We start from the raw sequence: 12,700 nt of genomic DNA on the forward strand, positions 1-12,700 counted from the left end.
GCTAACGTGGTGTGGCGTCGAACCAAAGACAGCGCCGACCAAACAGAGGCAAGGTAAGCGCTGGATGTTTTTGACCTAGTGTGGTCCACAAAAAAGAAAGTGCATCCAAATCTTATCAGCATCCGTTGATGGAGGCTAAAAAAGATTCGCCTGTGGACAGTTGAGCTGGTAGAAAGACATGAGATATGCTTTAGAGTTAGAAGAGGTGTTTGGATGATGTGCTACCCATAGTGAGACATCTCATGAAATATTATGAAATAGAAAACATTCACTTTCTAAATCACCAAATGAGAACATTTTTAGAGAAACTATTGAAGCAATGCATTCCATTCTTCTTGTTACAATTTATGTTGCAGCGAACGCTGTAATAATAGTTCTTCTTTGTGTTTGCGGTAGATCTCGTGCTGCGAAGGATTACCTGTAGCTATAAAATTATATCACCGAGCTGACAGGAATATTGCCTACATACTACAGTATAATCACATAGCAGATAAGAAATCAAACTGTGGAGAAAAATGGATTTTTAAAGCAGAATGTGCATGTGCGTCTCCATCAGTGTGTTCCACGTGTGTATGTGGGGTTTTTTTGTGAGCAAAAGCACTATTGTGTGATCTCTTGCTGCTTCTTGCTGATCAGTTATCACTAATCCTTCCACTCAGAGCTCTTTAACAAGTTGCCATTGTGCTGCAGACGCTTAACATGATGGAGGAACGACCTTCGTGGAGAATGAAAAGAAGACGGGGGGAGAGAGAGCGAGTGATACAGGGAAGTGTGAGGGAGAGGGCAACACCTCCAACAATGGGGAGAAAATTGGTTTACACTAGATAGGCTTGTGATTACAGAAGGAAAGAAAATGACTTGGATTGAACAATGGAGCTGAGTGTGTGTACTGGTGTGTTTGCGTGTGTGTGTGTTTCCAGGATTAGTGGGTGGTTAGGCTAAGATTTGCTTGAAATGAATTGGCGGGTATTGAGTGTACCGACGGGTGTCTGTTTGGATGTTTTCTTGCTTGTATGTACTGCAACAACATGTGCGCTGCTATCCTGCTACAGCATGTCTCTTTGTGTTTGTATCATGACACAAACCAGCAATCTGGGAATGCATTGTGTTGTCCTATAAATGTAGCATTCATTCAGCAGTTACCATTTGTTCTCTCTTCTTTTTCCCCAGACTAACAGAATATGTTGTTGCAATGGTTGTTGTTGTTTTTTGTTCATGTTTGTAGAATATTAATTGCTTTGTGTTTTTAGTTCAAATAAAATTAGCAGTTTGTTACCTAACTGAAGTTTTTTATACATACAAAATATGTCTTCTTCACAATGCAGGATGTATTTAGAAAGATTGTTACAGAAGATATGGGATATACACTAACAGTCAAAATTATAGATAGGCCGTGGTTCAGTGGTAGAGTGGGTCATCCAATAACCGAAGGGTTGGGGGTTTGCTGTGAAATTGCAGTACATCACTAATGATTGACACATCCATTCATTCCCACACTGGAGTTCATCCTCACTGACTCAGGGTGCAAGGCAGGGAACAACTTCACCTTCTAGACAGGTTCCTGACCACACTGAGGCAGACGATCCTTTGCAAACACACAGACTCATGTGGTTAATCAGGAACCTACTGGTAAGCTAACATACATGCTATTAATCCATGATAATGTGTCTAGGGAAAATCCACTCATGTTTTAGCTGTGCAATCAAATGTCATTGAAAGACCAAGGTGGTTATTATTGTTAAAGCCTTTGTCATATACTGTAATAAGTTTTGTAACAAGTGTGCTCTGTATGTTCATTTTATGTTAAATCTGTGACATCACAGCAGTGTAGTGACTGGGCAGTAAAAATATTGGCAGTATGCAATACAAAGGAGGCAATAATAATAATACATTTGATTTAAAAGCGCCTTTCAAAACACCCAAGGACACTACAATGGAGTCATAAAAACAGGTGTAACAGAATAAAACAGAGTATGGCATTGAGATGGTGAGTGTGTGACTAGGTGGTGTAGGACTGTCTGAACAGGTGAGTTTTGAGTTTGGATTTGAAGAGTGGCAGGGAGTCTATAATACGGAGGTCAGGGGGCAGAGAGTTCCAGAGCTGGGGAGCAGAGCGGCTGAATGCTCTGTGCCTCATGGTGATGGGTTTGGCCGGTGGGACAGAGAGCTGGAGGTTGGAGGAGGGTGGAGTGTGCGGGCAGGAGTGGTGATGTAGAGGAGGTTAGATGTGAACGGAGGGGCCAGGTTATGAAGTGCTTTGAATGTAATGAGGAGTATTTTGAAGTTGATTCTTTTTTTATGGGAAGCCAGTGGAGTTGTTGTAAAATGGGGGTGATATAGTGAGTGGTAGGGGTCAGTGTGATGATCCATGTTGCAGAGTTTTGGAGAAGCTTAGTTTCTGAAGGGATTTGTTGGGGAGGCCGAACAGAAGTGAGTTGCAGTAATCATTCCGGGAGGCGACGAGGCTGTGGACAAGGATGTGGCGGTGGTGTGGCGGGTGACAGCGGGGCGGAGACTCGATATGTTTCGTAGGTGGAAATATGCAGACCAGGTGATGCTATTGATGTGAGACTGGAAGGAGAGTGTACTGTCAAGGATGACACCCAGACTCTTAACCTGAGGGGAAGGAAGGACAGATTAGTTGTTAATGGAAATAGGAAAACTGTTGGATTTGGAGAAAGTGGAGAAGTTGCCTACAAGCAGGACTTCTGTTTTAGAGCTGTTGAGTTAGAGGAGTTGGAAGAGAATCAAGAATGAATTTCTTGTAGACAGAGGGTAAGGGAGGATGGAGGTAGAGATGAGGATGGTTTAGTAGAGAGGTAGAGCTGGGTGTCATCTGCATAGCAGTGGAAATGGATGTTCTGTTTACAAAGGATGTGACTGAGTGGGTGAATGTAGATGATGAAGAAAAGGGGCCCAAGGACAGAGCTCTGGGGCACACCAGCAGGGACTGTGGAATTTCAGTATTGGCAGTATTGAATGAGAGAGGGACAGTATCAGAGATAAGAGATGAGTGAATGATATTGTTGATAAAGGGGGCAAGTGAAGGGAGGCAGGATTTAACAATGTGTGGGTGCCGAGGTCTGACTAGGAAATACTGTACATACAGTACATGGTAGAACACCTCAAGTACTCATTAAAAACAATTTCAACATGTAAGAAAATATATTAAAAGTAATATTATTTAGCAACTCTATTTTAATAATAAATCTATATTAATATACAGTAGGTATAGATAATAGGTAAAGAATCTATTTTGATGATTATTTCAGGCATTGCTCCATAATTAAACTGTATGTTTGTTCTTAAATCATCATCAGATGACTTTGTGCTTTCTTACACAAGGCAACTCAATGTGCTTTACATGATAAAACAATCAACAGCTTAAAATCAATAAGAACATTGAAAATCATCAGTAAAATCAATTAAAATCATCTACAAACACATTACATGAACAACATGACCAAAAATCTCCCTCTCAATCATATGCAGTAGAGAAACTTAACTTTGATTTTATGTACTCAAACATTAAACCATCAAAGTTGGTTAACAAGTTGAAAAAGTGAAGTTGCAATGTTTGGTACATCATTGTCACGTGATGATTTTAGAATTATTCTTATTGGTTTGTGTCTCTTTAAAGGAGACACAGCAGGAGAACTACAGTAGCAGGGGGCCAACCCCAGGGAATTCTGGGAAGACCAACAGTGAGGACGGCGTATCTCAGGACCGCCCCTCCAGTCTGCCTGTAAGTGACTGAAAAGTGTGTGTGTTTGTGTGTGTAAGAAAGAATGCAAAGCCGTTATAACTGTGACACACCCGACGCAACACATTAGTAGTTTTAATGCGTTGCACAACAATGGGAAAGAGTAACAGGAAGCAACAGAAACAAGGAAGAACAGGAGCACCTAAAATCAGAGTGATCACCAGTGATCATCAAATGTGCATCTGTTTGTTTCAAGGATAGGATTGATAGGTTTAGGATTGTCTGCTCTGACTGGTATTTGGACACAAGTCCACGTTGCATCATTATGCTCATGCACTCATGCAACGTGCCGTGTGTTCTGCCTCTTTGAGTGACGAAATTGTTAAACAGGTGGACTGGAGGTGTTAGCGAGAAGAAATGGTGAAGCCAGGTAGATCTATGACATGATTTGGGTTTTCTTCTTTTTTTTTTTTTTTTTTGGTAAATGAACGCTCCTCTGCACTTTTAAGAATAGAATAAATAGACATTTGCAAATGGGTGCAAATATTGGCACTGCTTGAGGTGTGTGCAGTTTAATTTACCAGATACTTTAAAGCAGTCCAGGGAGTGGAGGAATAAACTGCAAGAAAAGATCTATTAAGCCTGTGCACTCCCATTAGCCTGAAATCTTTTTTATGTGCTGGTTAAAGCTGGTGATCTGGTTGTCCTCTGCCTCTCAAGAAACGCTGGTGTCGGACTTAACTTCAAATTATTGCAGAATTATCTATGACTCCTCATTGTATTTCTTTTCACATATCACACTAAATATTTCTGTCTTCTCCATAACACACTCTTATGTTAGCTGCTTTATCTTAACACAATTCTGTTCTTTATTTCTTGCTCTCTCATCCCTTTTCTTGCTCCTTTTTCCCCCTCCTCTTTCTCAATAAAGTAGTGTCATGAAAGCCTCCCTTCCCTTCTGCTATAATGAGAGATGGCCTTGATGTATCAATGTGTGAATCTGTTGCAAAGAGAGCAAGAAGAGGCAAGGAGCCACCGTAGCCAATCTATTTGAACCACCATGGCTATCACCCCATATTCCCTCACTACTTTAATCTGGTGTTTTACCCCTTGGGTTCTCCATGTGTTTTCACATCTCAGCCAAAGCACATGGCTCACCGAGATCCTAATCGGCGGTGAATTTTGATGAAAGTGAGAGAGAGAGAGAGAAATGGGGAGCAGGCAAAGGCGTTCGCCAGACTCTTCCAGCAAACTGTCATGGTAGAAATATTACAGTTTTCCTCTCTCTCTCTCTCTCTCTCTCTCTCTCTCTCTCTCTTTCTCACTGTCTAGCTGGCGTTTGATGTCAGATCTAAAGCTGCTGTCATCTTTTTTTTCTTCCTTTCTCTCTGTCAGAAAGGAATGAGCGGGGATCGGCAGAGTGTTATGTTGTTGTTTAGGGACGAGTCTGCTGTGTGATGTGGCGGGAGTTTTGAAGGCAGACCAAAGGGAAAAGTACTTTGGTTAGTCATCAAAAATGCAAGTAACAGTGTTCCCTGAGTCCCTTAAAATGTATTTGTGCAGAGTAACTTGTATTTTTTGTCATTGTACAATATCTGGCTTAATAATACTGCTGATAAGATAAAACCCTCATAACAACATTGCTATCAAAGATGCGATAAAACCACAGACAGCAGGTCACAGTATGGTTGGAATAGCTTCAATGTAGCATGGAGCTGAAAAATGAAATATCCCATCTTGAAACTTGAAATTGTTGATTTTTTTTTTACAGTTAAAAGGACAAGAGAAGGGTTAGCGTGTAGCCTGTTAGCATCATCGTACTAGTCCTTTTTTCATATAGATAGACATACTTATTTAACAATAGATTTTTAGGCATCTCTACTTTGCTCAGTAAGATATTTTGCTGAGAAGAGGACTTTGAATTGTAACAGCACTTGGGCCGCGCGTGATGATGTTTCACGAGTCCACGAACACACAAGTCCGCAGAAGTACACAGATTGAGAAACGGCCGATAACTCTTCATCACTCGGGACTGAACCGAACTTATCAGGCTTCCACGTGCCCATATTTGGCAGGTATCAGCTTGACAATTAACAGCCAATTGACGTGCGTGAGTTGATCTGAGAGGTGGAGTCTGGAGTGGAGCGGGTTTAGATTTTAATATACTGTTTATTCAAGCTAACCTAGCATGTTAGCATGAACTCGCTGTTTTTGGAAGAAGGGGCATAAGTGGCAAGTGTCTAATGGAGTAAAAATAAGTGGAGATTTATTTTTAATTAAAAATACAATGAAAATGATAGCCACAATATTTATGTTTATATTTCTCAAGCAGATTATCCAATCAGAGATCAGAATGAGTCTCTCATTTGGGTTGCCAGTTTCTTAGGTGAAATCCAGCCTGTTTGGGCCCTATCTATTTTTTTTTTTTTTTTTTCAAATAACAAAATTCACAAACAAAAAAATAGTACCACACATTTGTTTAAATGAAAGTCAGTAAAAAAAATAACTAGTCATACATAATACAAAGAGTTTGTACTGTCTCTACCTAACCTAGCAGGTGGAGTGCATGAGTAATCACTGCTTAGGACTCGGAGCTATATGTGTCACAGGCAGGTAAGATTCTGGCAACAATAGTTGATTGTGATTGTAATTGTAATGACTTTATTAAACCAGTAATAGTGCAAACTACATACAACACATGGGACTTTTGTTTGTTTACGTAAATGTTTGTTATTGAAATTGTCCAATAAAAAATTCACAAGAAGATGTAATTGTTTGTCATGTCAGTGTAAATAAGCCACACCAAAATACACCAGTTTTCTTTGATAGCTTCTACTTAAATGTGTGAAAAAAAACCTCACACGTCTCACATAGATTTTCCAATTACATTTCCTTCTTTTCCACTGACATGTTTCCTTAAAAACAGAACTATAAAGCGTTTTTGTTATGATAGAATTACAAAAATGTCCATAGAACATCATTACACGAATTACTTGTGAATTATTTTGGCGGAAAAAATTTCAGTAATTTTTTTTGTGTGCTTTAAACCCTGATGTACACTTACATCTTGCTCATGTAATGTGAAGCCCTTTGATAAACCAGTGGATAATGCGATAATTAATGGAATTTGATTCACAATCTTCTCGAGAAACTTATTCAGAGAGATATTAGCTTAGCTTCCTATTGCCAATTGCTGCTAGCACTCAACGTAGCATCTTTGATACATCATTACACAGAACTGTTGTAAAATACCTCCTGCTGTATGTGGTACACACATTTAATAATGTTGTTGCACATAGAACGCAGGTACTTAACACTCTTTGTAAATGTGTAGCATTGGTTATTTAGTTTATTTTGAAATGTAAAATTTAAAAGCAGATTTCCTGGTTTCTTGTTTTTTTTTAATTCAAATAATTAGAGCTGTAACGATTAATCGTAAGGCAGTTAAAAAATCGATTCATAGGTATCACGATTGACATCGATACTTTGAAAATTGAATCGCAGTATATATTTATCCCTTCTCTTATCCAGCAGTGTACCGGTGGGCGGAATCTGCTACTATTTTCTTTCTGGCCGCCTTCTACTCTTACATGTTAATGTTGCATGTTAATAAATGATTCCTTACCCCTTTAGCACCGAAAGAATATTTGTAATATTACGAGAATATCTGTAAAAGTCACGTTTTTCTATTAGCTCTGTCTGCTAGCATAGCATCGCTTCTTCACTGCTAGATTAGCTGCATGCCAACCGACCACTGGGTTACCAGCGCCCTCTGCTGGTCCAAACAAATATCTGACGTAAATCGGTGCAATGACGGTTTTTTTTTTTTAAAGTCCAATTGTTAAGGCACAAAACACATTTTCAATTGCACTTTTAAAAAGAAAAAGAACTATTATGCAGTTTTGCATTGTGTACTATTGAACCAGAATTTAAATTAATAGGATTCTTCTTCGTTTGTATTATTCCTTTATTTATTTCATTCAAGATTTATTTTTAGTTAAATTGCATTGTTTTGAATAGTTTATCACGGGATTCTTTTGACAATTAAAAATAAAAGGAAAAAAATACAGTATTTTCTAGTTTTTTCCCAAAAAAAATAAAGGAATATTTTTCAGTCATCATTTGACTACAGTCCCATTTTGTGAAATAAATCGTGAATCGAATCGTATCGGGAGTTGAGTGAATCGTTACATCCCTACAAATAATACAACTTTATACTTTTAGATGTTGCTTTCTATCTCTTTGCCCTAATGCGTACGTTGTTTCTTTATGCAAGTAAGTCGTACTGCTATACATTTTTTTAACCATCATAGCATTTCTCCCATTAACTTTTGAACTGCGCTACAACCACAGTATTTCTCTTAGTGTGTGTTCCCTGATCAGGCTCATCATGTTGGAGCTGGTCTAGCTCAGCCTGTTTCTCCAGTTTCTTCAGTTCAGCTTAGATTGTGCAGCAGAAGCAACTGCTTGATTTTCATTGGAAATATGTTCTGTGAATTGAAAGTATGATAATATTACATATAAGACACGTGATGCTTCACTTTGTTGGCATTTTCAAATGACCCCTATCCCCTAAGGACCCGTGTGGCACTTAAAGGCTAATGAAAGGTGACACGTGTATTGCTGACAATGTGTTGGAGCTCAACCACATTATTGGTTGATAAAATATTTCTGCTGTCTTGGTTTTTCCGACCGTTATCGTTAAATAGTTGAATATTCTGTCCTCTTTGGGTCCCATTCAGTCATGTCTGCTTATCTGTGTGATTTTGCAAAGATACATCTAGTTTCTCTAGTGCTCCTGCAGAGGTGTGGAATGCCTACTTACCCACTGGAACCCCATGCACGCATACTTCCCTTCTCTTCACCCCCGTTCCAGTCACTACATGTTCCCTGCTCTCTGGCGTTCCCCTGACAGCCTGCCAAGCTGCTGCACATCCTTTGGGACATGGAAGAGGATGACCAGCCATGTGGAAAGACAGAGTGAGAGCTGATGGGTTGGGAGGGTGAGGTGAGGAAAGGAAGGGGTAAGGAGAGGGAGGACATAAAGCGATGAAGTGAAACGTGGTTATCTTTTTGTCACTTGTTCAGGGTGAGGGATGTTGAATTGAGGTGACGGGGTTGGTGTGTTATTCACACTGGAGCGCATAGACAAAAACAGACTTGTACTTCTTTCACTGCTCATTTGCTCCTCCTTGACTTATTTTCCATCGCACAAAAGGAAAATTCAGAAACACTATCCTCTTCTCCATCTTATGTGTCCCACTTCTGTCCACCTTGCCCTCCTCTGCTTCACCAAGTATTAGGTCATGAATGATTGACAGGACACAGCTGGAGAGGCCTCTCTCTGCCTCCCTATAAACACACACACACACACACACACACACACACACACTCCTCACAAACATATTCTGCACATACTTTGTGCACATTCTGCTCTCGGTGAGACGTTTCTCACACACCAGTGCATGTGTGTTTTTGTGTCTATCAGAGCATGTCTGTCAGTGTGCCCATACAGTATGTGCTCTCTCTCTCTCTCTCTCTCTCTCTCTCTCTCTCTGGCTCTCCCCCTCTCTCTCTCTCTCTTTGTCTCTCCCCCTCTCTCTCTCTCTCTCTCTGCCTCTCCCCCTCTCTCTCTCTCTCTGGCTCTCCCCCTCTCTCTCTCTGGCTCTCCCTACTGCTGTGTTTTATTTTAGAGTCCCCAGGCAGGCAGACAGGCCAGCAGGCAGCGCAGAGTAATGTCATCCAGCAGGGTTAGATTCTGCCTCCACATTAGTGCACACAGGGGGGAGGAACGGCGAGCGGAAACGGGGGAAGTGAAGAAAGCAAAGACATACAACGGGGATGAAGAGGAAACTAAGACAGTGATGAGAAGAGATTGGCAAGGAAGGTCATGGGGGGATGAAAAACCACTTTCTCTCTGAGCGGAATGTGGCAACATGTGATTACGGTGCTGTAGAAGTGACATTACCTTAAGTACCTAAAGTCATGTATAAGTCTTTTGGCATTGTATAGTCTTTATTATTAATCAATACATATTTTAAATAAACCCTTATCCTATGAGCACAGTTTGTGGGAAAGAGAGAGAGGCAGAAAGCTCCTGAGATGAGATGTTGCCTGGGCCCTGCAGACTATTCTTAGAACAGACAGCAGCACTGAAGGCCACCGTAGCTCCTCGCCATAGCAGCTCTGAGAATAGGACGGCTAATCTGTAGCCAGTGTCAGTCTGCAGCCTTAGAACTGCTCATAGTCACACACTGAAAGCTGTGGACCTAAAGTAGGTCTGATCAGGTGATGGCTTTATGATTTACAATGCTTTTGAAATACTTTTTTCTAAATTAGTCTTGCTTATAAAATCTCCACTGAACACACGCGCATGCACGTGCGATTTGTGTTTTCACCTCTTGCCCTGGTTTTCTTACCGCAGACCCAGATATCATGACACAGCTCTTCTGCCTTCATCTAAAATGTAGACGGGCTATTTTTCCGCTTGTATGCAGAGCTGTTTTCTTTTGCTTCTCATGAATCATTTAGTTTACACACCTATACTTACAGATTTATTCGCTCAGAGATTTTATTTATACTTAGCGGTGGTTAGCGTGTTTTGAATGGGTTAACCACTTGTATTTCAATGCATGTAGAAAAGGAACGATTGGACACATTGGCTGTGTTTGAAATGGTATACTGTACTATGCACTACAAACTCAATGAGTATATACTGTATACTATATACCGTAAATATGGTTAGGAGGATTAGGATGATGACCATTCCCACTGAAGTATACTTCCAAGTTTCCTAAGACGCATTTCGAACCTACGACAAAAACCTGAAGCACGCTGAAGCTAAATATCTCGGTAGAAAGTCCTGAAACTGTTTTAAGCAAGAAAGTGACCAAGTAGAATATCAACATGTGATCATTTGATCCATAAAACTCACAGAAACACATTTAATGACAATATTTTGGAGATTTTAGGAGACCTGTCATTGTGCTACTGATTTTTAGCTTGAAGCCTGAAGCCATTCCCAGGACGATTTTACGTTCCACTCGCAATGCATCATGGGGCAGTTGAATATGAGTAGTGTGCCCATCCTGCATACTTCGGAAATGTCCCGATATAGTATACATCTGGGTATTTCTCCCATACTCGACCTTTCCATATTATGTAATGCGAATGCACTACATACTGATACTAATTTTAAAATCAGGCTTACTATGAGTTGTATTTTAGTATGCCATTTCAAACAGCCATTGATGGTCTTGCATTGTGTTGATTTGATCCCATCTATAACCAGGTCATCTGAGTGGAGTCATTTTAACATGCAGTAATTAAATCCTGAGTAGAGACATATTACAAATGAAGTGACCAATCAGCTTAGAGCATCCATGGCACAAAAACCTTTATGTCATCGAGCCTCTGACCAGTTTCACAGCACACTTAATCCTACAGCTGACACTGCTTTCTTGTTGTCTGCGGAGGAACACCAAAAGAGAGATTTTCTTTCTGGATCAATAAATAATTTTTGGCTGCAGGGTTTAGTTGTATCTCATGACAAAATGTAATGGCTGCAGTTACAGGAACTACTAACACAATGCTGAGCAGCAGTGTTACAAATAGAGATAGAGGAGGGGGGTAAGATCCTTAGATGGGAAGGTGGCTGTGTTTCTACCCAACAACACATGACAGGCCTGCTGACTGAGTGAAGGGTAGAGACGTACGCCTGTGTCTATGTGTAAACACTCACCTGCCGACATATTCACACATGCACACGCTTGCACTGTTGCACGCTCTCTGATTTGAGAGTGAAAAAGGAAATGAAGAGGCATGAACTTGGTTAGGAAAACACCAGTTCAGCTTCACTGGCGCCTCTTCACTAACTTCTCCTTCAGAGGAAGAGAGACGGAGAGCGAGACAAAGGAGGAGGAGGAGGAGGAGGAGAGACAGTGAGTGATCGCTGACCCTAGAAGGAGAGACATGTTTTTCAGTACTTTGCTGATCCACGACTGTGGTTGTTTTTAAAGTAAAAAATCCTCCAAGTGAGGAGTGTTGGTTCACACAAACCGCTCCACCCGATGTGCCATCCATCGACTTCAGCCTTCCTAAATATCTTCTATTAAAATGTTGAGCAGCATTAGTGTGCATGTGTGTTTCTCACTTATATTTGGCCACTCAAAACATGTATTAGCACCTTCCTAACTGTCGTCCACGTTCCAGCTCTGGACCATCCACGCAATGACAGCCCGTGAGAAGCTCCTGTGTGGAAACGTTGAGCATGACACACTGTGACTGCTTGTTCTCTTTAGGTGTTACATCTGCTCTCACCGTCACTTTGCTTTACTCCACTCAGTTTGTTTATTTCCAATCTTAATGAAAATACACTGGCATTGTTTTGAACACACCAGATTAGAGGTACACGTGTTATACAGGAGTCACACTTCTGTCACCCAGTGTTCCGTATCATAATTCTTCTTTTTTTAAACTCTTGTTAGATTATTTTTAATGGCATAGAGGAGATGTAAGTTTGAAAAGTATTTTGGAGTTGAGTGACATTTCCAGCAGATGATCACTTTTTGTTTTACATTCCTCTCTTCTTGAGATCACTTTCTCTCTTTTGGTTCAATCAGAAACGCACACTGAGAATAGAACTTAACATAAAAAAAAAACCGTCCCTCCTTCTTTCTTTTTGCTTTATTTCTTTTTCCAATCCAAGCTGTTTTTTGTGTTGTCTACTTTCAACATGTCTATGTTTTATTTTTGCATCTGGAACCCTGGACTCCCAGCAACGTAGCAAATCACAGAGAGGGGATGGTTGGAGGAAAGAGGGGTGGAAAGAAGGAGGCAGCTGAAGAATGGTGAAGGAAAAGTGGAGGAATTCCAGGCGAGTGAGATGGAGCCATCAGATAGGAACACTGTCATCACCATGGCTCCCTCTGGCTGTTGGGAGGCTGAAATTACATCTGACTTTGAAGTTAAGGGCAGCAGCATCACCAGTGTTGCTAT

At 40.6% G+C, this 12,700-nt stretch overlaps 1 protein-coding gene across 8 annotated transcripts in view; it reads left to right on the top strand.

The window, feature by feature from the left end:
• Nucleotides 1–12,700, top strand: part of arid1b (AT-rich interactive domain 1B) — a 230,419-nt gene that overhangs the window by 80,567 nt on the left and 137,152 nt on the right. For 5 of the 8 annotated variants that reach the window (XM_028438181.1, XM_028438183.1, XM_028438185.1 and 2 more), the window contains one exon: nt 3,641–3,745. The exons of 2 other annotated variants lie outside the window; for them this stretch is intronic. In XM_028438181.1, coding sequence (XP_028293982.1) covers nt 3,641–3,745 — 105 coding nt within the window. The remainder of the gene's footprint in view (nt 1–3,640; nt 3,746–12,700) is intronic. One more of the 8 variants, XM_028438182.1, reaches the window with a different exon arrangement.

This window comes from Gouania willdenowi, chromosome 22 (genome assembly GCF_900634775.1).
Source record: "Gouania willdenowi chromosome 22, fGouWil2.1, whole genome shotgun sequence".
NCBI lineage: Eukaryota > Metazoa > Chordata > Actinopteri > Blenniiformes > Gobiesocidae > Gouania > Gouania willdenowi.